The sequence below is a fragment of the Nestor notabilis genome, unplaced genomic scaffold (assembly GCF_000696875.1).
Source record: "Nestor notabilis isolate BGI_N333 unplaced genomic scaffold, ASM69687v1 scaffold20310, whole genome shotgun sequence".
NCBI classification, from domain to species: Eukaryota; Metazoa; Chordata; class Aves; order Psittaciformes; family Psittacidae; genus Nestor; species Nestor notabilis.
The window spans coordinates 18417-44404 of record NW_009912693.1 but is presented as its reverse complement, the minus strand read 5'-3'; the positions used below and the strand labels follow the sequence as shown (position 1 = coordinate 44404).

Here is a 25988-nt window from a genome sequence, read left to right as displayed (position 1 = left end):
TACAATTGCACTAAAGCCAATGCCAGGACTCGTGTAAACAGTCCCCATTTCTGTAAGAACATACACACTGATGGCTTTTAATAATGCTAAACACCTCTGTTGAAAAAAAATGTATGCAGGAAAAGCTTGATGTCCCTTTAATTCTATTCAGAAATTAATGTTATTGGTAATTTGACTGGTGACTGTGAATCTCTGGGTATTTGTTCTGTGCTCATGTATCCCTGAGAACATTTGGGTAGATCATTAGTAAACACATGACTTCTTAATTACTCTCAGCATGACATGATGGGTTAGGAGGCTACAGACACATTTCAGTGTTGTTGGTTCCCTGGTCTGTCCTTCCTTCCTTCTTCCTTTCACAGTGACACGCACAAAATCCAGTAGAAAAATGTGCCTGGGAGGACTGTAAGGTTTTCAATCTGAAGTCTAGATGAGCATTGTGTTCCCAGGATTTCAAAGGTTGCCGGCCCTAAATAGGCCTTTTGGTGAGGGTGACTACGCAGCTCTCTGAAGGATGCTAACCCAAGATGTGATACTTTGTAGATAAGTTTTTCCTATTTTCTGGATGTACAATAGAGTAATACACTAAATGATCCTCCAGACAACATGGTAAATTTGGCAAAAGGTTTTTCTTATCCTAGCTTGACTAATGAAAAGCAGTCATGATTCCTTTACATTCTATCTGGATTTAGTATTTGCTGTTTGTAACAACATTTAATTTCTTACTAGTATGTGGTTTACTCTAAGAGAAGTCTTCTGTCTGTCTTTAATTACATTGTTCTGCCTGGAACTTTCCATTTGGGCATAACACCAGTGCAAAGCTGCATCATCTACAAAATGACATGTATGTGTATATATGCATGCAAAAGTCAAAGCAGTTATGGTAAACTTAGTTTTCATCTCACAAGTTCTGAAAAAGCATCCCCACAGCTAGCCATACTGAAATAACTGGAGTGGTTTTAATTTGTTCCTTTCTTCCTTCATCTCTTCTGTTTCTGGATCTTCATTAGCAAATAAAATACCATAAAATGTCTTTCGTGGTTTAAATCTATTGCATGGTTTCAATACTCTGCACTTCCTGCCTGAAAGTGAAGGGTCTCTTCAGAGTTTTTGGCAACTACTTCCTCAGTCAAATAGCAAATCCTGTACTTAAAATTTAGAGATGATGTGTTCAGTAGTTAAAAGGAATCTGAGAGTCAGAACTAACCAAAACTGCATCTTCAATTTGGTCCTTCACTTTTAAGCACAAACCAGTAGCTAGCTCTTAGCCTTTGAAGCAGGTAGCTTCTAAAACTTACATTTTCCTGGAATGTAATTGAACTCTACATCAGATAATTCAAAAGAAAAAAAGTTAATCCTGATGTTGGCGTTTCCATCTTTCTTACCTTTTTGTAAGGTTTTTCTTTTGTTTTCCTTATCTTAATTGGGAGGGTAAACTCAGCAAATTCAAGAAGTGTGTGTGTGTGTGTGTGTTGATACTGTGTTTATTGTAAGGAGACAGTGCTTAAACCTTCAGGTTGGTTTGTGGGGGCTTATTGCTTTGTACTGTTAGGATTTCAAATTTGTCTGATATGCTTTTAGTCTACTGAAACATCCCTAATGAATAAATATTAGAAGGACTTTTTTCTTCAGAACAAAAGCTCAAGGTGAGATGAGACCTGGCTGATACTGGCACCAACCATATCAATCTAGAGAAGGAAAGTCCTTGAATTTTTTAATTTAGCTAAGATGAGCTGTCTTGAGATGCTAGCGTTGAATCAGTTAAATCTCCTATTTGTTGGTGGGCTTTAGTATGCCAGCTTATCTTGCAGGTCTCTGATCTCCATGAATCTTCATTGCCACAGCTAAGTTTGAGGTGGGGGAAAGTGATAAGTTGCAGCTAAGTCTTTCGAAGTACAGTTGTACTCTTTAAGTTGCTGTGCATCAACTTTTTCATGTGTTTTAGACAGAAGGAATGGTAGGGAACTCACTCAATGGGATGTTAATAGTGACTGTGAGGATTTTTTTTCTGTACAAACAGTTCAGATCACCTGCACAATGAATGATGCAGGAGACTTTTTATTCTGCTCTATGTGTTGTGCCAGCTGTGACTTGCTGCTTTTGGGTTGCATAAAGGGCTCTCTACACGCTCATTCACTTTTTCATCTCATTAGGAAACCTCTCCGTTGCCTTTAGGAGACTGAGAAACATTGTATACAAATTCCAGCTTCATAAATGGAAGTTATAATGCAAAATATATTTTCCTAGCATCTTTTGCTACACTTTCCCAAAATTAAGAAACACCAAGGACTTGGGGTGTGAATACACGTACACCTTCCTGAGCTCATAAAATAAATTTACTACTGCTTGTTAGTGGTGGGTGTAACTTACATTAGATGAGAAGAATCCAGTATCTTCTTGCTTGAGGCTACAAACAATGTTCAGGCGTCATCTTGCAGCTCAGTTTTATCTCCGAATACGACTTTGAAAGCTACACCATATTAATTTTCTCTGTATAGGAAACTTTATTAGAGGTAGACTTTGTTAAAATATCTAATTCTATATGTGTGAAATGTAAAATCCGTCTGAAAGTTGAGATACTTCCTGCTATGTTGACTTATGACAGGTTCCTATTTGTGGAATATGCTGAATTGTACAGATTTTATTTTGATCAACTATAATTGAGGTCCTTGATTTCTGTGATTAAAAGGGGTGACTAGGAGGTAGTTTCATGATACCTTTGCTCTGCTCCCTGAAATAATGCCACAAGAATTAGAGGGTATTGAAGACTGCTTCTGTAGGGGATTGCATCTGGTATGCATTAAGGTTTATATTAAAGTTCAGTTCTGAGCAACATTAAAATACAGCATAATAAGTGTGAGTTCTGTTTTTCAACTAGAATCTAGTGTTTTAAAACTCCTGAAGAGTTAGTAAGTAATATATAGAATTCTCAAAGAAGGAGTGAAAGAGATCATGAAAGATGACCACAACACCATGCTCTAAGAAAGTTATACCAGACTCTTCTTTCAACACTTTTCATGAGACAAGAATGAAGAGACACTGTGCAAGAGTGAGATTATTTTAGATGCACTTCTGAAATCTTCCCTGAAAATTGTCCTGATGCTTAATTATATAATCTCTCACGTTCACTCCAAGGGCAAATTTTACACTAAAAAAAATTTTATGCAAGTTATGTTCATAATTCATCTTCCTTGATAAAATCTTATGTGGACAGAATCGAACACTTTAATTATTTGTTCTTTATGGAATCTTTCATCTGACATACGATTTCTTAATCGAGTGCAACTACGGAAATAAGCTATTTCAGAATAAATGGTAGAAGTCTTCAAAAAACAAAACCCACAATTCCCTGGTGACAATAATCCATGTCAGTCCTTAGAAACTTACCTTGTGAGCTGTTGACTCCATTTTTCTTTCGTGCGTGAATTAAACGGACCACTTCTCCCCCTTGCCCTCTGCTCCCTTTTTTTTTTTTAATATCCTCTATTTACCATACTAAAAGCTTTTGTGCTTCTAAGTAAGCATAGAATTTGTGAAGCATTTGATGCTTTCTTTTGTATCATTTCAACTCCACATACTCAAATTATTTCCTGTTATAGTACATTTAGCTCGTGAGTGATATTCTCATTTTAGTAGTGAGAAACTACTTTGCATCATTTTATCATATGAATAACACTGCAGTTCTCATACTTAAAATAACCCAGAATAGGGAGATGGGGAGATAGCTTGCAAATGTCTTCCCTAAAATAGTGGGTTGGTTTCATTTTTTTTTTTTTTTTCACTTTTTTTTTTTTTCTGTGCTTCTGTACCTGCCTGGCCTTACATTCTCATGAGAAATCTAGTCCTGCTCATCACATGTGTTTGTAGGAAGACACAGAGTCCAAATTGAAACTGGGGAATGTGCTGAAATGGGATTTTATAGCAAACCAGGCGAAAGGGATAAATAAGAATCCTGGGGGAAAAAAAAACAACAACTGGGTGAATAGTGGCTGAAAGAAGGATAGCAAATGAATGGAAAGTGTGGAGGCTGTGTCAGTATGAAAAAAACCCCAACTTAATAAGTAAACAGCTTATACAAGGATTGAGAAAAGATAGTGGCAGCGTGACCAAGGAGATGAGAATGAGGTGGTAGAAACTAGCAAAAGTTGCACCCTGGCATTGTGGGGATTAATCCAGGCAAACTCAGTTGCTGGAGCAGTATCTGATAGTTGCTTTTCAGACCTAATGCTAGATCTAGGTTGCATCAGAGAAGATAACCAAGGCGTACAACATGCTGTATGCCTCAGGAAAAAGTGGTTGATGATATTAAGCGTGCAAACATGTTTTCAAAGTACGGTGCCAGAACTTTCCAAGTGACTGATACTCATTTCACAGTGAAAATACAAACTGACATTTAATTTTCCTACTTACAGATAAAGGCTTTTTGTTGAAAACAAAACACTTTTCAAGGGAAGACATTTTGATTTTTACTGCCAAAAGTACATGTGTGCATTGTAGGTAAAGTAACTGTCTTGGAAGTTTTATAAATTAAGAAGCCTGTAAAAATACTTATCTCTACAAAATATGAAAATTAAAACCTGATTGGACTGTTAAGTGTCTTAGCTTCAAAGAAGCACAGCTGGAAGCATCAGAAGTACAGGTAGAGAGGTGAAAACTCTGACTTTTCAAAATACTTTTATCTTAACATTTTCACAGACTCAGTTTAATACTTCTTCCATCCGGGACAGTTTGGATTACGATTTGCCACTATCAGTGGAAGCATCTGATATGCTTGATAAGCCTCTAGTTATGCAAAACGTTCGTTTGAGACATTGCACTGTCGAGTTCTGGCTTTTACTGAACAGTTTAAAACATGGGTTAGTTGTGTATCTTTTTTTTAAATTCCAATATTTGCATATTGCATTCAAATTGATTTTGCTCCAGCTAAGATATGTAGGTAGGCAGCACTATTCCAGATGTAACTACAGCCACAGAAAGAAGTGTTTTTGACACTTGGGTATCATTTTCTGGTATAGACAAGGCAAGGATTGCAAATACCTAGCATATATTGTCTTTGAAGACAAAGCTAGCTATAGCTGATGTTGACCATTAATAGAAATTCTGCGTAGACCTTTTAGCTCATCAGAATAAGCTTTTAGAGGAACTTATAACGGCTATTTAAATATGAGCCTTACCTGAGAAACTGAAAGTTCATTGTAACAGGACTGGAATAGGTGCTTCTACCACGTCCCCAAGATCTCAGAGGGTAAACTTAAAATTTCCATTCAAAAAAGTTGAGGAATGTGTTCCGTTGGCTGCTTAAAACTAGGAAGAATAGTATCTTTTAGTAAAAAGCAAACCCAGCTTCCTGGTGTGTGCTGACAGATGCATATTCTACCACATGCGTAACAGCTTTTTTTTTTCTTTGCCTTTTTATTTACAATGATGGAGCATGAAAATATTTTAAATGTTATCTTAAAATCTTAGTTTTTAAAGTTCCATCACTTAAAAAATGCTTCTAAAGAGTCATAACACCTGATAAATTAGTAGATCTGTAGCTATTCTAGCTCTTAAACAACAAGTAGAATTACCTGATGAAAATATGTTGCTCAAGATCCAGCCTATTATTGCTATTATTATATATACTTTAGAGAAAATAAAGTCCAACTACTTACACATACTTCTACGTTTTAACTTCTCTCTATAGCTGAGTTCTTTTTCTCTTCTCCAAGGTCATCCTATGCTGCTTTATTTTTCTGTGTGTTACAAGATTTAAGGAAGGAGTAGCTCTGATAAATGTTTACTGTCTTGACACTGAGAATTTGCATAGCAAGACTAACATCCTTACTTGCTTAAAACAAGGCCTAATGCTCCCTGAGAACTACTCTTCATCAGTGGTTGAGGTTCTGCCTGGCATTATAAATAATCAGTATACTTGAGGTTTTAAAAAATCTGAGTATCTTTCAATCCAGTGAAGAACTGATTCCCCCTCACCCACCCTCAACTTCCCATGGGAGAAACTTGTTCTGGGATGGAGCAGAGAGTTTCAGATGGAAGTAAAACATTTGTCTTTGACAAGAGAATTTTTATTTTTATTTTTATTTTTTTTTTACATTTGGAGATAACATAGCAGAAATCGATGTAAATGGTGCTCACAGGTAAGTAATTTCCCACTTAAGTACAAGTCTAATGGAAATCTCCAGAAGTTTGAGTTCAAACTCATTTAGTGTTCCAGGTATGTTGCCATTAGAACTGTAAGCATGATAGTAAAGTTAACAATTCTAAAATGGAAAACACTTTTGTTTAGGAACAAAACACATTTGTAGAAAACACATTTAAAATGCCATTTTTACTGGAGGTGTTTGGGGTTTGGTTTGGTTTTCATTTGGTTTTTGGTGTTTGGTTTTGCTTTTTTTTTTGCCTTTTGTTTTTTTTTCTCCTTGGTTTTGGGTTTTTTCTCTAACCTATTCTCTTACTAGTGCAGTAGAAGAATGTGAGTTTTGCTTAATTTTAGATATTGTGCGGTCTCTGGCCTTGGAGGCTTTCAAAATAAAACTGGTTAAACTCATGAGAAAGCTGCTTTGACTCCAGAACTTTGAGCAGGAGGTTAAACTTCCATTTGAGAGAACTTCTGAGGTTCTTTCCAACCTGACTTGTCCTGTGTTCTTATGATACTGAATTTCCCTGTTTTACTAAAGGGGAAACAGGAACAAAAAATCCTAGTAATTTAATGTTTAGTTACCTTTCGTTGTACACCAGCAAGTCTGACATAGGAGTTGAGTCTTCAAAAGACTATAGAAAATGGGTTTTTTAGCTTCTATTCCAGCTTTAACATGCTGGAGGTAAGGCACACTATCTATTTGGATTAGAAAGATTTCTTAATGCTTAGTGGAAATTTTCTAGATGTAAATGTTTCGCCATTCCATAGCGACAAATAGTTTGTTCAACTTAATCATCACTGAAGTTTGAATACTTGCTTGGAATCCTCCTACAAGCAATGAAAATTTGTTATAAATAAGATGGAAGATGATAACATGCTGTCACTGTCTTCGAACCTCCTGATTATGTAGTGAGGTAAAAAGGTATCTCTATATAGAGAGACATATGCATTTGTTACATATGCATATATAATTTCAGTCAAAGTCTGTAAGTATACAGCATTTATAATGTTACCTAGTGGCACATTTTATGGAGGTGATATTAGCTTGCTGCTTTCTTATTTGTTTCAAAATTAATGCAGTCCTGATAGATTGTGCAGGTAGTGTTGTGAAGCTTTAAAGCGCATACACAATGAAAGTAGATTGAAAGTGTTTGCTTTAAGAGGAAAAAGTAATTTAGGAAACTTCTGTACTCCTTAAATTGAAGCAGCCTAGCTTTGTCCATCTGCTTTCTAATTACTGTTCTTGAAGGTGCATTTCCCTAGATCACGTCTCTTAAATTCTCCAGAAGAGCCTTAAGTAGGCCTCATGCGTTTGCAAACATGAGCCTTTATGTCTAAATGAAATGGGTTTTAGAGAATACTTTATCTATTTCAAGCAAAAGCTGGTCTACATAGTCTATTTCATTGTTCATGCCTACACCTATCCCAAGTCTTGACTGACCATTATGTCAAAACCCAAATTATTTATGTAATTTCTAAGTTAAAGTATATTAACAGAAGACTACACAATATTAAATATAATCTGGAGACAAAAATTGTTATTTAAAAAAAGAGTTGCTTTGTCTTGAAACATGCTATCTTTCAAGCACTTGAAAAGTCCAAACTGGATTTGTTGTGGTGTTTCTATTGCAGATGAATTTAGGGAAGAATTACAACATGTTTCTGTAGATAAAAGTCCCCCTTCTGAATTGTAACTGATCAGTAGCAAGGATCTGTTGCACATGGAAAATACTATGGACTGTGTGAAGCTCACTTGTATATAGCATAGTTACAAGATCTAAAAATTGTTAGCAAGGTGTCCCTTTTTATGCAGATTGACCAGGACTACAGCTTGATACAGTGCAGTGTGTTACTGCTTGCTGTTTGTGCCTGGTCAGGAAATATCCTGCCTTTTCTTTACATCTGCCTTCTGCTTTTTCTTGGCCATGCATAATTTGTAGGCAGAAATGAAGTTCTAAATTGGATCAGCTGATATAATTAGACAAAAAGGTTAGGTTAGTGTTGTTTGCTTTGGGTTGGTTTGTTTGGGGGGTTTGTGTGTGTGTGTGTTTTGTTATTTTTTTTTTTTTTTAATTTTTTGTTTGTTTTTTAAAGGCCACACAAACCTGTCTTAAGGACACACAAACTTGCTTATTTTAGGTCAGCTAATATAGTTGGATGATGTCTTTTCCCTAGAGATCTCACCTTATGCTCTTACATCCTCAAACAGCAATGACTCTTTGTTGCTTCCCTAGTAGGAACTCCATCTACTTAATGAATGTATATGGTGTTCTCTCTTTGGCAATACATATATTCTCAAAATAATTATTCTCTTGGCTAGTTTGCTATATCTAGTGATTAGGAATATCGATAATGATGAATGTGGAGTTCTGTGGATTGCCATTCTCCTTTTGGAAGTCCCTGTTCTCCAGAGGCTTACAAGTAAGCATATTGTGTTAAGACTAGGAACATAAAAAGCTAAATTCACTCAAGACAATTCTTTTATTAAATTGGTTTATACTCTGCAGTTGTATTCTGGAGATCTTTGGGCAAAGGTAGGTTCTCTCTCACACTATTCCCAGCTTATCAGGAATGTCTGTTGCTTCCAAAGGAATGGAGAAAAAAACTTGATCATTCTATTCACCTACATAAGCATGTTAGATTTGTATTTTCTCTAGTATGTGTTGCATTTGCAATTTCAAACAGGGCTCTTATGCAATGAGGAATTGTACTGCTAGGATTAAACTTCAGAATTCCAGCGTTCGTGTTATAAAACTGGAACGGTGGAGGCTTTAAATAGCAGGTGCAATCCTGCCAGCCTTTTTTTTGTAGAGATGCAACTGCTGCTTCCTGTCTGAAAAAACCATCTTGCTTGCTCAGAGGGTTCTTCATATGCTGCCTGCTTCTCTCCCACTTTGCCATTTTCTTTTCCCTGTGTCATGGAATTCTTCAAGGAACAGAGTCTTTTTCCCTCAGACTACTTACTATGTGTGTTTCAGTCTACAATTTCACCATGAGGATGTCTGTTCCTATTAAGTCTGGATGGAAATAACTGGCAATTAAGTCTGTCTGTGTTTTGCACAATGGTTGAAGCTGCATTTGTTTCTGCAGAAGTCTGTCCTGTCAGGTACAATCTCTGCAACATCTGTAGCAAGCTATAGCACTTTACTGAAATTCAGAGAAGGTTACAAATAAGGTGGTTTATTTACTAGAAATACCAGAAGTTATTTTTAACCCATTGCACAATATTTTATTGACCAAATTAATAACTTTTGTTCTGATACGATGTTGGTAATTGAGTAAGGTTTTTTGCAAGATGTCAAAATGCAAGTAAGGAATAGGTATAAGACGAGCTTTCCTCAAAAATACTTAGAAGCAGTAATTATCAGAAATCTAACAAACAATTTAGCAGCGGTATTTGAAAATGAACAATATGGAGAACTTTAATTAGCATTTAACTTGACTTAATTTGAAGTGCCATATTAAAATCTTAGGAAATAATACTGCTTTTACTAGACCTGAATACTATCAGAATATTTTTCCTGAAGGGTCTACTCTGCAATCCTTGCACAGAAAGGAGCACTTGAGCTTAGGAGTGAAAAGTGAATTAATTTTTCAGTTTCTTGCAGTCCATAGCTCTTTGATGGCAGTTAGTGTGAATCAAACATCTGCATGGTAGCAACTGGTAACCCTGCTGATTTAGGTAACGTGTTCTACTAACCAGATGTTATGTGATAATTCTAGTTCCCATCAGTCTAAATGGATTATCTGCTAGCGAAAGGTGGAAAATGGCACCAATCTTCTAGAAAATCTATCCCTTGCAAAAATAAAGTTGTTCTTCATTCATGCAGTATCAGAAAAGATTTCATAAAACTGTATGATAGATAAATCAGGCTTGCATTTAAAAACTGCTATAACTTTTGTAAAAGTTTGCTTGTTTGTAATCGATAGCGGAATAACGGGTTTTGCTGCTTTTTGCCATAGGATGTATGTCATGCATACTGCATTCACTGTAGACATCATGTAAAAGAACTTAAAACCCCTAGTGTTCTCTGTGAAAGATGCATTGATACGAAGGCACAACCAGCCTCATTGATGTGCAGTCTTGAAGAGATTAGCATATCGCTGGTGGAGTACAAATGACTAATTAATGCCCAGTCTCCAGTAGATGAAGAATCTGTCATTCTTAAAGCCAGGTGGTTTTCATCCTACTGTACCTTTTCCTCCAATGTAGTGCTTGTGTTGCAGTTGATAACATTCACAACACATTGATGCTTGTAAAACTGCATCTTGTAGCAAAAGAAAATTCACAGGGGATATGTATTCCAAAAATAGACTAGTCTAATGAAGGTGTATTCTTTGTACTAAATCAATAACTGTATTTTAACTTGCACTGAAAATAAACTGTTGACATGGGATTGTACCTGTTAAAGCTTCCTTTTTTGTTTTTTTGTTTTTTTTTTTTGGTTAAATTTTAAGGTTAAAAATGAACTTTGTCCCCTGATACGAGGTTGTGGTATTAACAAAAATCTTAAAAACCAGAATGTAAGTTTGGCAGAACTGGTATTTTGCATCATTTTGCCAACAAATACATTTTTTGTTTTTTCAGTTTCTTCAGCCAATTACTTCAGTAGCAGTTGCATGCTCTTACATAGCCTTTTCTGAAACAGAAATGATGTCACCTTGTTTCGTGAAAGTCATCTTTTTTTAGTCTCTGCTTCTGCTAGTATTTGAATGAGAGTATGTATGGAGGCTTGTCTGTGCAAGTGAAGAGGAAACTTCACTACCCCCTTTCTCCCCCAGTCACTGATTCAATTTATCAGTTATTTTATTTTACAGATTTCTAAGGCCCAGCTTCCTACAAGAGAAATACTGGAGTTTTCCATCCCTCAGCTTAGCTATTTCTGCACAATTCAAACAGCACTGTAACGAGTGTTCAATTTGACGAGCACTGAAAGTTCCACTCAGGAGTCAGTATATTAATCTTACTGGTGATGCTTTCTATTTGTGTTCATAACCTACTTACTTTGTTTTTCCTGTTACTTTGTGAACGTACACCATTTTCCCAAAAGCACTGCTTTTTAGCTTCTGTCTCCTGTCTCTGTAGTTTCATAAATGGACCAAGTTCATTGTTCTTATGTGGACTGGATTGTACATTTCTGAGACTGGAAAGATATATTTCCTTTTCTTTTTTGGTGTAAGATTAAAAGCTTTAAAAGCTGCTACAGAAAGCACCAGGAGAAGTGTAAAGATTCCTGAGGAAAGAGCTTCTGTGTGAACCACATCGGTCCAGTAAACACTTGTTTTCTTTTGCCTTTTATTTTAAATTGATTACCTAGTTGGAATTTTTTCTTAGTGGTTTCAGGCCATTTTATTTACACATCTGTGGATGTTTAAAATGCATGATTGAGTTTTAGCAGATATCTTTTGTGGTGGTATTTTCATACAACAAATGCTCCAAAACCCGTGATAAAAAAGTCCCATAGATAATTTGTTTATACTTTCAACTTTTATTTCCAGAATGCTAATAATGAAAATCTGTAGACATTCTCTGTCTTGGATTCTTTGTCCATGTTATTGGTTTTTTCTGTATTTTCTAGATATTTTTTGTATAAACTTTTGAAAAAGCTTTTTTAAAAGTTTATTGTAGAGTTCATAAAGTATTTTAAACTTTTTTTTTCTCTCTTCTGGGAGTGTCCTTTAATTGGAAAATTGAAAAAGTTTCATTTTGAAATATTAGACAGTGTTTCTGGTGTATGTAATAACATCTGGGAGTTATTACTCCAGGGGTAGATCTGGCATTTGAATTGAATATTTTTCTGCTTCAAGAAGAAAAATATCCTGTTCTAATCAACGTTTATTCCATGAAAGGTCCAGTTAATTAATGGGAACATACACTGATGTTAGAATTGCAGTGTGCTCTTAGGATACTTTCCTGCAGACCTCCACGTGATTACTTTATGCTGCTTTTGGAAATTTGTAACATGCTACTGAGTGCAATTACCTATATATTCAAATACCAGTTCCATCATAGGCTGCATTACAGAGGTAAACATCACATTTAAATGCCAGTACAGTATTCCTATCTTGTCTGATTTCTTTTTTATTCCTTTGAAGTCAGCAGAAAATACGTAACTGGTGGTCATTTCAAGGAGCACAGGGGTCAAAGAAGTGTTCAATCTATCCATAGTATGATGTGGTGTGGTCTGTTTAATTCTTGTACCATCTATTCTCATCTTGAAAGAACAGTCCCATAATACATTCTCAGAGGAAACCCCTCTGCCTTTCTTCTTCTCATAACCACGTATGTCATCTTTTATGTGTTCTACATATTTTTGCCCCCTGCTTTTGATATATCTGAGTTATCTTAAGTATTCTTTGGATCATTTTATCCCGTTTCTCCCTGTTGATACCTCTCCCTTTCTTTGTTAGGTTTTATCACACAAAATCCCTCGTAAGTTTTCAACACCATCTTTTTCCTTATCTCTCTGTTGGATCAGATGTGAAGAGTCTTACTATTTCTTCCATTCATGTACCTGTGGAATTTAAAATGATACATGGGGATGCCTAGCATTTTAGAGAGCTGCATAGATATTTATACAGCCACACTCTACAAAACACTTACTTAATACGGACCTATTTTTAGAATTGAAACAGAAATAAAAATATTGGGTTCCTCTACTTAGATAGAGACTTCAGTATTAGCTTTAAATCTCAAAGGAAAATAAATTCTTAAATCTCAGAATTAGTAGGTGGCAGGATAGTGGACTGAGTGCACAGATGTGGTGCTGATATAGGAAAGCACAGGAAAATAAGAGGAAATAAAAGCACTAATGATGCAGAAATTTGAAATAAGACTGTGATAAAACATTGCTTGTTTCTGTCTCTCACCTGAGCTCATCTTTTCTTTGCTGCTTGATGGAAATGTCAATGGAACATATTATCTCTATTGTATTTCTTTAACACTATTCAAATCATTGTTTTGCTCCTGCATTTTAATTACATTTTTGTGCTGTTCGTTTGGGATTTTTTTTTTGTTTGTTTGGTTTTTAATTCTGGTGTGTTTCTTCTCATTAGCCCAGAGATCAGCACTAGGTTAGACACATTCATAAGTCACCGTATGATAATTACAGGCTGAGTTTAGGGGTTTCGTTGTTCTGTTTTAGTTCATGGTACTCTGCTAATTGTGTGTGTTTCTGTCCTCGTAATTTACAGACCTTTCATGTTTCAGTGGCTTAAAAATTGGTCCTTCGTGCTTGAGATGAAAGCCCTCCTGTCTGTTTCACTTCACCTCTGTATAGAAACTGTAGTGCTTTTCAGTTTAGGTCAATATTATGTACTCTGCTTTCTGCCAGCAGTTTACTTCAGTAGACCTGCTGCTTCCTAGTGTGCTCAATCTTGGTGGTATTGTAAAATGCAGAGTACATTTTAAAATGGCCTCTGCATTTAAAATGCAGAGTATTCTGTAAAATGGCAATTGTAAAATGCAGAGTTCATTTAAAAAGGCAAGTTAAATGGCTTCTATCTGCATATCCCTTCTTATATCTCTTATACTTGCTAATTGTCTGGATTATTGGCTGACACAAATCTTTTCCTAGAGTCTACACAAAGTTTGATAATCTGTCCTGTTCCCTCGCTCTACCCCTGGGCCCAACTGCTATTCACTTAGATTTCTGAGAGCAGGTGCTTATGCAGTATTTGCCCTAGAACCAAAGCAAATAGTTTTCTTAACTTCAGTGTACCTAAACTCTTTATTTCCTTGCTTAAAGTGATGGTGGGCTCATACTATGGGGTGTTCTGTGTTTATAAACTGGCCATCAAAGTTGCTTAAATGGCTTTTTTGGTTGCCAAGAAGGAAAACAGTTTTCCTGCAACCTTACTGCCCCTTGAAGTGAGGAGCTGGATGGACAAGTGGTCTGTGACTGTCCAGATGAACAGATGTCTGTCTTTAGAAGTAATTTACTTGTCTGGTAGAGAAGAGAGTTGATAGTACTTCAACCTCTCAATGGGATGTAAAATGTCAAAATGGGATGTAAAAAAAGTGGAATCCTGCTCTGTAGTCTCAACAATAAGAACATACTGAAACCAATTCTTCCAATGAAGGAAGATCAGATTGACAAAAAGATCTTGGTAGTCCTCCTGTGGTAGGTATCTTTATTAAAAGATTCTGGGAGTTAAGGGTATATCAAATTATATAAAAGTAAAAGACTTCTTGTAACTTTTTTTGCTGGAATCCACACTTTTTTTTTTCCCCCTTGGGTTTTAGTAGCTTGCTGAGAGTGATGTCTGCTCTTGCGGCCAGAAAGTGTTTTGAAACTTGGGTTAATCTCTAAACTAGGTATTTGGACTGTGCTTTCCTTTTGCAACAGCCATAATCGCTAGCAGAACTTTAATGAACATCCAGCAGGATGTTAAAGGAAATAAGTGCTGAAAATTATTAATGATGATTACTCTTAGCTTTTTTGGAAGTATTTGTTCTCTTTCTGAGTTGGGAACTAAGTATTCAGCTTACAACCTTGACTGAAATTACAATCAGAACAGAGAGCTGGTAGGAAGTTCTGTCCACTGATTTCCTTCCTTTTCCATTCTTTCACTACATAGTCATGCTCAAGTTTAGGATGCACCACAGTTTTTTTTATTAGCTTCAAGTTAATTTAAAAGTATGTCTAAATAAATACTGTAGTTTTGACAGTTTTGATGGTACAGGCTGTGAGCAGACTCAAAACATTTGTGAAGATTCTGTTCCGAGGACTTGACTGGGAACACTATGATGTGAAAGCTCACACATACAGATACTTTCTGTTTCTTTTCACAAAATAACATGCTGCCGGGCAAACTCGTTCTGTACTCAGATATAAAGCTACAAATCTGTGGGAACTGCAAGCTAATGAGTGACAAAACCATTCAATTTCTTATCTTTAAAGTTCATACCTTTTCTTCCTTAGAAGGACCACAGTTGTTCTATTCCTGGACACAGCTATACTGCCCCTTTTCTGTATGGCACTATGTAGTACTTGCCATGCATGTTAGACTAGAGATCAGTCTTGTCTGGTGGCTTAAGACAGTAAACACTCATTAGAGGCACTGCAGGCTCTTTCAGATCCAGTGAGGAGCGTTAAATACTTGAAAGGAAGGTGCCAGAAAACAAACAATAGTAAATTGTGTGATATTTTCCCTCTGAGAGTGGGGTTTTGGCTCTTTTTCAGCTGTTTGTTATAAAGAATGAGAATTTTTCTTACGATTACTGTTCATTTTTAATGTTTCTTGTACAACATTTATTTTTAATACAATTAAATGTAAATACCATTGTAAATAAATATTTTCTATCAATGAAAAGCAAGTGTGTTGCTGCTTTCAAAGTAGGCTGGCTAGTTTTTGAAGAGAAAAGAACATCTAGCCCCAGCTACTTGACAAATAATGTAACCAGCAAAAAAAAAAAAAAAAAAAAAAATGTTGTTCTGTCATTTGCAATTTAAAAAAGCTCTCTTGATTCTCTGATGAATACCTGTAAAGGAGTTTTAAGTAATAGGGCATGAGAATTTTAATAGATAACTGAGTCTAAGGGCAAAGTAGAACCCAGTCTCCTTTTCATAAATAATTTAACTCCAACTGTGATGGAAACCTGCCTTTGTCCTTCAATTCAGCTGCCGTTACTGCTAAGCACTAACATATATATATTGAATAAGATGATGTTAGACAGTTTTTAATGTGGTGTGTCTTCTCCTTTTACACTTCCTGCCCTATTTTTTCCTGTCGTTTCTCTTCAGCTAGCTCTGAGCTTCCTGATGGCTTTCTGTTTAAGATGAATAACGACTTCTTAATTAGTAATAATGCACTAAGCATTATGCTGCATTTTAAAGCATTGCCACTGCATAGGTGAACTGGGTGACAGAGATGCACTTAATGTTATCCATAGGGGGTTTTCTTTTAAGTGCATAAAAGTGCACTTAAAATTAGTAAATCTGGATGCTGGTTAATGTAATATTTTTATAGACTAAAATAACTTCGATAATTATCTGTGATCAATGTAGGTAATGACTTAACTATGTCTTATGATTAGAAATTGTGAAACATGCATACCTAATTGATTTTCATATAGTTCTCACTTCTAAGAGAATGTTGAACAACTCATTGCTTGCTACAGGTGCTGGTCCCGTTACTGTGCTGTTGCACAACCTGCTGTTGAACTTGTTTTGTCTCTAGATGTTTTAAGCATATACAGGAAATAACCTGATCGGGTGTAGGTGGTGATAATGCTCAAAAATACATTCAGGAGTTAGGGACAAGCAAATCTGTCTAAAAGGAAATGTATCTTGATAACGTTTGTAGGCTCTAGCATTAACATGCTTAATGATTTAAAACAAAAAAGACCTGGCACCACAAATCTAAAGCTGTAGACGTTTTCAGGTGTGTAATTTTTGTTTCTGTTTAAAGCAGAGCATTTCAGCTTTGGAAGTTGCAGCATTCTATTCACTTCAATTCACTGAAGAATTTAAACATTCACTTTAACATATGAGTAGTTCCATTAGTTACAAACTGAACCCTGCATGACCCAGGTACCACATACACTTGGGATCCAGCTGGATTTCTTCCCCTTGCTATAAACCCATACAGAAGATACTGTCACTGAATTTCAACAGATGTAAAGAATTCAGACCACTATATGCCATTACTGGTGATTACATGTAACATAACATTTTTATTGTAATTCTTTGCAGTGCATTTGCTGTTACACAAGCTGTGCAAGCCCACAAGTAGCATTAAGTTGAAACTTGGGTTTTTTCCTAGTGTTTTTAGGATTTTGTAGAATTCAGACTATTCACTGAGTGGTGTAAGCTCAGTTAGGACTAGCACATACAAATTGTAAACTCATTTATGGGAACAGTTTGGGGGTTGATTACCTGTTACAGGTAATGTTGGGAAAAGTCATTTACCCACAGTGGTAATTTCAAAATTATTTTCATTGGTGTTTACTAATTATTATGGATTTTTTTAACCTTCTGATTTCAGAGATGGTAAAAAAAATCCCTGTTCTGGTAGAAGAGCTTTTGTCTGGGAAGAAAACTTATTATAGAACTGTAAAAAAAAAAAAATAAATCCCTGTACATAGATTAAAACTCTAGCAGTCTCTCTAGATACCACATTTAATAAGAGCTACAGAAAGACTGTGCACAAATAGAGGAAAATAAAGCGAGTTTACAGGACAGAGGTCTGAAAGCATGGTGGGAGGCATTGTTCTTAATCCACTGAAGACTGAAAGGGCATTTTCTCTTAATTTCTTATTCGCCAGTCTCCCACATGCTCAAAAGAAGCAGCATACTGTGTATCTGTAGGTGGAGGGTTTCTGTGGGATTCATTCTTGGAGTAGAGAATAGGAAGTGAATAGGACAGCTTTCAAGCAGAGTACAGTTCACGTACTATACTGCATAGGGCAAAGAACACTAAATCAGTGGAATTAAAATATATTCTTATCCTTATTGCTAGCCTGATTGGTATTATCAAAAGAGTTCCTAGGTTCTTGTAGGTATGAGGTATTCAGTTCCTAAGTGAGCTTTACGTAGAAGCAAGGAATTGCTGAGGGAATGGGTAACTGTCAGATAACATTTTAAAAGCTTTCCATAAAAACAATAGGCAGATTAATCCGATTTGCCCAATAGGCTGGAAGCAGCTAACAAAGTCTAAGAGAATTACATAAAGACTCGAGTATCTTTCTGCTAACATGGTTGTTTGCCGTTATCTTTGACTTGCACATGTCTGTGTCGTCATCTGTCATCCCCCCCTTTCTTTTTGGGGGTGGAAAGCTTTAGCTCAAACAGTAGTAAGACCTGATGTCTCTTTGCAGATCCCTTGGAAATAGTCCGCTACAAAGGGCCTGCTCTTCTGAGAGGTGTTCTGTTATTTTGGAGATACAGATTATAGGAAGGTGAACATTACTGTGTGCTGATGAACAGGCTTCAAGGCTGACCAATTCAAACAGAGGGTATGCCCTTCTATTTACTCCCCACTTAAAACAGAATAAGAGAACCACGAGTCTTTAAAAACAAACGAAAATCAAACCAAGCAAGTAAAATAGCCTTCAGAATAGGGGTCATTCCTAGGGGAAAGGATATAATAGGAAAAAGCTATAGCAGTAAACCTGATATATCCATAATTGATAGTTTATATACAGTTGTATTATAAAATATAAATATATATAGATGGAAAACATATAGATATACAGTCTAGATATATTCAAGACTGTAATAAAAAGGCAATGATCCAAAACAACTTTTTTACACCATCTTCTACATTCACTAAGTCATATGTGCAGAAATCAGAGGAGAGAAGGCGGGGGAAATCAAGTCCTTAATTTATGTGTATTTTTCCAGACTTGTGACATGCTGGATTTGATCTAATACTATTACACATAATCTTATTATAGCTCGTTATGCTTTTCACGAACCAGAATTTCTGTTCAGTGTCTTTTAAAGCACAATCCTTCAAGTGAGTCGGCTACAAGTATTAACAATCAGTGTTTTAATTAACGGGGTTGTGACTACAGTCACAAAATGTATTATGACATTTTGACTACAGTTCAAAAATGTGTTATGCATTTGAAAAGTATTATTAGAGAACTACTTTTGTATCTGAACTTTTAAAAGAATCTACATATGCTTGCTTTTATTTTCTGTGGGTTTTTTTCAAGATTAGAAAAAGTTGTAGGAAGTAAAACTGTGAAGTGTTAGTATATTGTTTTGTGCTCAGACATTAACTCATGATTTTAAACAAGTTCAGTTTGTCAAAAATCTTTACCTTCAGTCTTTCATTTCAATTTATTTGTAGGCTTTTTTTCCCATAAATTCTAAACAATTCCCTCATTTCAATTTAGTTATCTATAAAAACGGGAGATGATACAGCATCTATTCTTTTTTACAGACAGGGGCTGTTCTGAATGTCGTGGCATCATTTATGACCTTTCAGCTTTGTGGTCTGGGGCTAGTGGGTAGTGACTAACAAACTTGGCTTCCGACAAGCCAATCAGTCCAGTGCTGTCCCATCACTGTCACTCCCTTCTGAAGACTTTTATAGGATAGGTGCTTTGGTTGCTCTGTTTAAACAGAGTATGGCTCTGAACTTGAACTGGATTGCCCACTCTGAGCCTTTTTTCCCTCAGGGTACGTATTTAGGCTGGTTTAACTCAGGTCTTGGAAGAAAGGCCTAAATCAGGCCTTGCACAGGTTGAACTGTGATTCAGAGGTAGCCTTTTACCAGCACAACTCATTTTCCAGATGCAGTCTTACTGACCAGAGTCATCCTTTATCTCTTAGTGCTCTTCCATTACTAGTTGTCTTTATTTTGGGAGCAGCAAGGCCAGTGTAATTCCAGTCCATGTGGATAAGGGTGTTTTGTGGTTTTGCTGGGGTTTGGTTTTTTGTATTTATGATAGTACTCAAGTATTCCAGTCTGAACACATTTTCACAGGGTTCAACCAGTTATTAACTGTAACAGAATGTTTCTTTATAAGGGCCTGTTGTTGCCCTTGAATTAAAATCCCCTGTCTTTCCCTCGGGATTGCAGGATAGCAAGTACCTACAGAATATCATCAGCTGAAAATCTGCAAGTGTGAGTTGCCTTTCACTGTGGAGGAAAAGAGCTCTCTTACTGCAGGCTGAATTGTTCTTCCCACACAAACACTTGGAAACAAGGTTTGCTTAGTCGTCAGCTTCATGTTTTAGTTGAGGGAGAGAGATTTAGTCAGAGCAAATCCAGACAGACAGTAACTTTCATTCCTTTCCACATTAGAAGATCCAGAGAGAAGGGAAATGGTGCATCTCCAAGTGCCACTCTGTTGGTAGGACCACCGCAGTGATCACTTCTGAGCAGATCTGTAGTCTTTGCAACTTGAGGATCCTGCTTTTCCCTGAGACCCTGTATATTCCATGGGCAATTCTGCCTGCTGTGGCTGGGGGAAGAGAGTTGTGTTCCTTCATCCATGTTGTCAATCAATCCTTAAAGTCATTCCTCACATACTTATCAAAGCTGTATTCATTTCTTCTTAGGTCATGAATCTCTTCCCTGTCTGTTCTTTCTCCAGAGAGAGGAAAGTTGCACTCATTTGACGGAGAGCGTGCTCTCTGTGTTAACATTCTGCTTTTATTTTAAGATAAAATATTGGTTTTTACAGTTTAATGTTTCTGTGGCCTCAGAAAAGTTTCGACTGATATTAATTTTCAACATCTTGTCGGACTAAGGCCTATATAAAGGCAGCTGCTTGAAGTTCTGTTTCACTATGTAGCAAAGCAGTACTTGCGGGAGTTGTCTTACTTTGACAGGAAACCTTTGTCTTTCATGGAACATGCTGCCATTCTTCCATACCGTTTTATTACTTCAGTGCCTCTATGTTGCAGACAGCCCTTCCTTTCCCATCTTGCTTTTTTGTTTAGTTACTTCATGCTGCCTCATTTTCTGGTATTGACTATTACTGTTGAGTTTCCCTTGAGGTGGGCTGGCATGGGGACAGATCAGAGAGAAATCATTGCTTGTTATTTCTTCTCTAAATCCCTATAGTTCAGCTCAGAAACCTTGTTTTGTTGTGTAGCAGGAACAGGCATTTCTTCTTGACAGATTTAACATCCTCTGAGCAGCAGTGATTCTCAGTCAGTCTGTTTAAAATGAAATGATATTACAAGGGTGTTTCCTAACTCTTGAGCATTAGAAATACCTGAATCCCTCTGACCTGGTAAGAGGTTGTATTTCGTATCTTTTCATTATATGCTAATTTAGTTTTCAGTTCCATAATCTCATTTCTTTATTTTCTGACAGGACAGCAGAAGGGTACTGATGGGACAGGAATAAATACGTGTTTGCTTTTCATTTCTACATTTCACAGAAAGTGTCTCGGTGTTACTTTCCCTTAGCGCTTCCATACAAACTCTTTGTCAGGGTTATGTTTAAAATACTGTTTAGGGCCAAAGCCTAAAGAAAAGTACCAGTTTGAGCAGAAACTTCTTAGAACTACTGTGTTGGTGAAGTGAGCTTGGTTTGAGGGTACAATCTGAGGAGAAGGTGGTCTCAGTGATTAGTGGGAAGAAAGGCACCTAAATCACTCAGTTTTTATTTAGTTTGATTTTGTTTTGTGACCTGTGCTCTGTGATGTTCTTCATTCAGTTTTACATTACAGTTATAAAGTGTGTACCCTTTAATTTTGCAGCATCTGAAATCTCAAAATGAACAATTTTTGTCTCCTTAATAGGACATGGAGCAGATGTGAAATGTGTTGACTGGCATCCTACAAAGGGATTAGTTGTATCAGGAAGTAAAGATAGCCAACAGCCCATTAAGTTCTGGGATCCAAAGACTGGCCAGAGCCTTGCCACACTGTAAGTTCTTGCCCACAGACTTTGCTCAAATACAAGCTAATTTCATAAAACTTTTTCATTCCTTTCTTAGCTTTTTGTCTTGCATCTTTTCAGCCATACTCAGTTGCTTCAAATATAAAGCTTGTGCTTTAGCTCTGCCAGAAAATCTAGAGGTTAGATGAAGACAAGTCTATTCTTGGAAAATTGTGACTTTAATATTGAATAGGAATTTAAATTTACTTTGTCCTTCTCTATAGACCTCCTACTCATACAGTTCTCATTTGGAAAGCAGAACTGAGATATGGAAACACAAATGAGATGTTTCATCTGGCTGATAAAAATTTCTTAGGCTACATGAGAAACATGCACAGTAACTGAACACTATCTGAATGAGCACTACCCAGTTGCTCTGAAGTATGCAAGACCAGGATTAAGGCATAGGGCCTTTGCACAGAATGCCACAGTTTCCTGGGTTAGTAGCCTGAACTACTTTGTTATTGATCTGAGTATTTGGGACTGGTAAGTTACTGGGGTTTTAGTGTGTCTGAGAAATCAGTATTTGGACAAACAGTCTATTTCTGCTTGCAGACATGCTCATAAAAACACAGTGATGGAGGTGAAACTGAATCTGAATGGCAACTGGCTGCTAACAGCTTCTCGTGATCATCTCTGTAAGCTCTTTGATATTCGTAATCTGAAAGAAGAACTTCAGGTCTTCAGGGGTCATAAAAAGGAGGCCACAGGTCAGAATTTGTTATGTGGATTTTTATTAATAAGCTTGGATTAAAAATTAAAGTTTTTGAGATCCTGATTTCCATTCATTAGAAATCCTGTGTTATGCTTTCTGATTGTGGCTTATTTGTATTTCAGCTGTGGCCTGGCATCCTGTTCATGAAGGGCTGTTTGCCAGTGGAGGATCTGATGGCTCTTTGTTATTCTGGCATGTTGGGTATGTGGCATTTTCATCAGCATGTTGGATAGGTATTGGTCAGAAGTTGTCTTGTGCAGATGTGTTTTTAAAGGATACGATTACTTGCACAGAAAATAGCTTTTTGTTGAGAGGGTGATGAATGGTTGGAAATCCAAGTTTCTTAGAGCTTGTTCCGAGATTCAGTTATTTTGTTTCTAAAGGTACTGTTGAAAATCCCTACGTTACTGAATTCCTTATTGAGAACAACTGAGAACATTCAATTCACCAACTAGAAAGATAACAGAGGCTTAAGTTTAGCAAAATATGGGATAGAGGAACAATTGAATAGCTTCAAAAGGTTTGTATTCTAGCAGATATTCCCCCGTGTCATGACTGATTTTTTTATTAATATGCTTCAGGGTTGAGAAGGAGGTTGGTGGAATGGAAATGGCCCATGAGGGAATGATTTGGAGTCTGGCGTGGCATCCCCTTGGACACATTCTCTGTTCGGGCTCAAATGATCACACCAGGTAATTTCAAGTATTTAAACATCTAAGGGAAAGTATGTACACTAGAATGATCCAGGGCATCATTGAACAAAGAATAGGTTGGGATGATTCTTATACACAATAATGTGAAAAGCAGAGACACAAACTTACCTAATGGGAAGGCACTGACTTTTTACACTAAAAGCATTGTCTAACCTCTTTCTTTCATCTAAGGAAGCTTTAAAAATACTAGGATTTGGGGTTTATGAGAGCTTTGAAATCTCCTGAAGAAATTCTTAAGGAAGAATTGTTGTAGTTTCTTGCTAAAGAAATATTCTTATCTCCACAGCATTTTTTTCCTGCAGATCATCTGCTGGTCATGTGTGTCTTTTCACATTGCAAGCATGTTTGGAGGCACAAATTATGTGCATTTAGGTTGAACGTGCTGTAAACATGAAGTATTCTATAAATGGAGTAAATTTTTCTGTAGGGATGTGTATTGACAAGTTTAGTTGTGTATAAGGATACATTCAAATTGAGTGAGAATTTTGTTTGAATAGACTAGAAATTTATCTGTCTTGTTCAGGATCTGATGTTGATGCCTTGTACTTACAGGCATTACACTTTGAAGTATCTTCTGAATTGTAACTAGATAATTGAATGTGATAACTGCTGGGGTTTTTTTTTTGGTTTGAGCCTCACACCTAATGTTCAGATCTAGCACTGAACTTGATCCAGTAAGAGTTGAATCCTTATATAATCAAGATAGCACGCTATAAAGATTGAAGAACTAATTAGATTAATCAGACCCTTTTTCGAGATCATATCACTTCCTTTTGACAGCAAGTTCTGGACTAGAAATCGGCCTGGAGATAAAATGCGAGATCGTTATAACTTGAATCTGCTGCCTGGGATGTCAGAGGATGGTGTGGAATACGGTAAGGCCATTTCCCTCAATATGGAAGAGAGGGTTGAGGTCAGGAACAAATCTAGGTTGTTAGCTGCACTCACTAGAGTGCAGGCTCTGGGTGAGATGGTGAAACAGTATTATAGCATTCGTGCCTACCTAGACAAAGATACTTTTTATTAAGATGACCATGATTTTACTGTCCATGTTATCAGTGATCACCGTTCCAACAGTGAGTTTTCTTTTGTTTCTGCAGCCCCAGGAGGTAAGACCTGCTCTGTCAATTACAGGAATGAGGTTTGGCTTTCCCTCTGGCAGTATCTTCACTATACTTTCCTTCCTGAAAACTTCATGTGACTTCAAGACTTCCCACAGTCCTGAACTACAGCAGGAAAATCTTTCAAATTACTGAACTTGACTAAAATCTTAAAACTTACTTAAGGATTTATCTTGGTAATTTTAGGCTGCTCAGAGCCTAAAACTACAAAGGTAATGGTACTTTGCTCTCTGGCATGCCTCAGCAACCTTTTCATCTCTAAGGTTGTATCTGTTTCTTCAGATTTTTGATTATTTGCTCTTTTGTCTTTGGGAATGTTAATTGAAATGCAGCACTTTAATACAATTTTAGTTTTAAAATATATAGATTTGTTATAACAAGAATGGAATTTTAGTTTTAAAATATATAGATTTGTTATAACAAGAATGGGTATGGGTTATTATTTCCTTTTTTAAGCTTCTACCATACATGTAGCTTTCTTGAAAGGATATACTGTCTGACCTTTTGGGGCATATTTATCAATGTGAATTTGCAGGTCTTTTAATATCCTATAGTTCATGTATGGAACTAAAGTGACCCACCAGTTGTGCAATAATACATAGTGATGCCAATGGTAAAATCATGTGAGAATCTAAAAGGATAAAATGATAATGTAAAGAAAAATGTTCCAAGGATAAATATTTATTGTTTTTCTGTAGATGATCTAGAACCCAACAGCCTAGCAGTTATTCCTGGGATGGGAATACCTGAACAATTGAAAATAGCCATGGAGCAAGAGCAGATGGGTAAGTAGGAGCTATGGGGAAGCATTTTCTTGAGCCATTCAAATACTGTGACTTCTTTGATTCTTTTCATATATTTTGGTAGCGCAGATGTTTTTTTTCTGAAGTTCTCATTGTGCTTATTTCCCATGTAAAGGAGGAAGAGATGAAAACCTCTTGGTCTCTTTTGCTAAATAAGCTGTAGAGAGAGTAACAGTATTTCTCTGTAAACGTGCATTGCTCTAATTATTTGTGTCTCTTGTGCTAAAGGGAAAGATGAGTCCAACGACATTGAAATGACAATCCCAGGGCTGGATTGGGGAATGGAGGAAGTAATGCAAAAGGACCAAAAGAAGGTGCCACAGAAAAAAGTGCCCTATGCAAAACCAATACCAGCACAGTTTCAGCAGGTAAGCACCTGATATATAGTGAACAGGAGAACAACTTGTTATTCTCCCAACTTCAGAAAGTGTGTGGCTGTTGAATTGTTTTGGATTTCCAGTATCAGCTCTTTTCTATCAAAACCCAGTGCAAAATAATTTACCACAGTAGTTAGTTTAGTTACTACTTAAGCATAAAATATTTGGTTAAATCCTTTATAAATCGTATCTGTACTTGGAAAATAGTATGTTATAAGATATAGAAGTTTTATTCAGTATTGTTTTTAGCTTTTGGATATCCACTCTACACAGCATTCCAGCATATCCTTTCCTAATACAGCAGTATATTGCATACATGTGGACCCACAGAGATCTTCTTATGTTTACGATTTATAGGCATGGATGCAGAATAAAGTTCCTCTGCCTCCCCCACCTGAGCCATTGAATGATAGAAAGGAGGATATTAAGCTGGAGGAGAAGAAGAAGACACAGGCAGAGATTGAACAGGAAATGGCAGCACTTCAGTACACAAACCCACAACTCTTGGAGGTATGAATGTAAAGACAGCTGTTAGCAGATTTGAGTGCTCTATGTGATATATTTGGACCTCAACACTAAAATTAGTATCTTGTTTTCGCAGTACTGTTTTCACCTTTTTAAAAAAAAAAAAACAAAAACCCACAAACCAACCAGCCAAACATCTAATTGAACAGGATATTGTACTTAATGCATGATTCTATGACACCTTCAATGAGGCTCCCACATTTCAGTTAACTAGTGCTGATGTATGGATCTCTGCAGTTATACTG

The 25988-nt window shown here is 36.5% G+C and overlaps 1 protein-coding gene across 3 annotated transcripts in view; it reads left to right on the top strand.

Moving 5' to 3' along the window:
• Positions 1 to 25988, top strand: part of WDR33 (WD repeat domain 33) — a 50291-nt gene that overhangs the window by 9409 nt on the left and 14894 nt on the right. For 2 of the 3 annotated variants that reach the window (XM_010020817.1, XM_010020801.1), the window contains exons 7-15: positions 21351 to 21477; positions 22045 to 22199; positions 22327 to 22405; positions 22786 to 22896; positions 23698 to 23792; positions 24018 to 24026; positions 24737 to 24823; positions 25070 to 25209; positions 25576 to 25728. In XM_010020817.1, the coding sequence (XP_010019119.1) occupies positions 21351 to 21477; positions 22045 to 22199; positions 22327 to 22405; positions 22786 to 22896; positions 23698 to 23792; positions 24018 to 24026; positions 24737 to 24823; positions 25070 to 25209; positions 25576 to 25728 (956 nt within the window). The remainder of the gene's footprint in view (positions 1 to 21350; positions 21478 to 22044; positions 22200 to 22326; positions 22406 to 22785; positions 22897 to 23697; positions 23793 to 24017; positions 24027 to 24736; positions 24824 to 25069; positions 25210 to 25575; positions 25729 to 25988) is intronic. The other variant, XM_010020809.1, reaches the window with a different exon arrangement.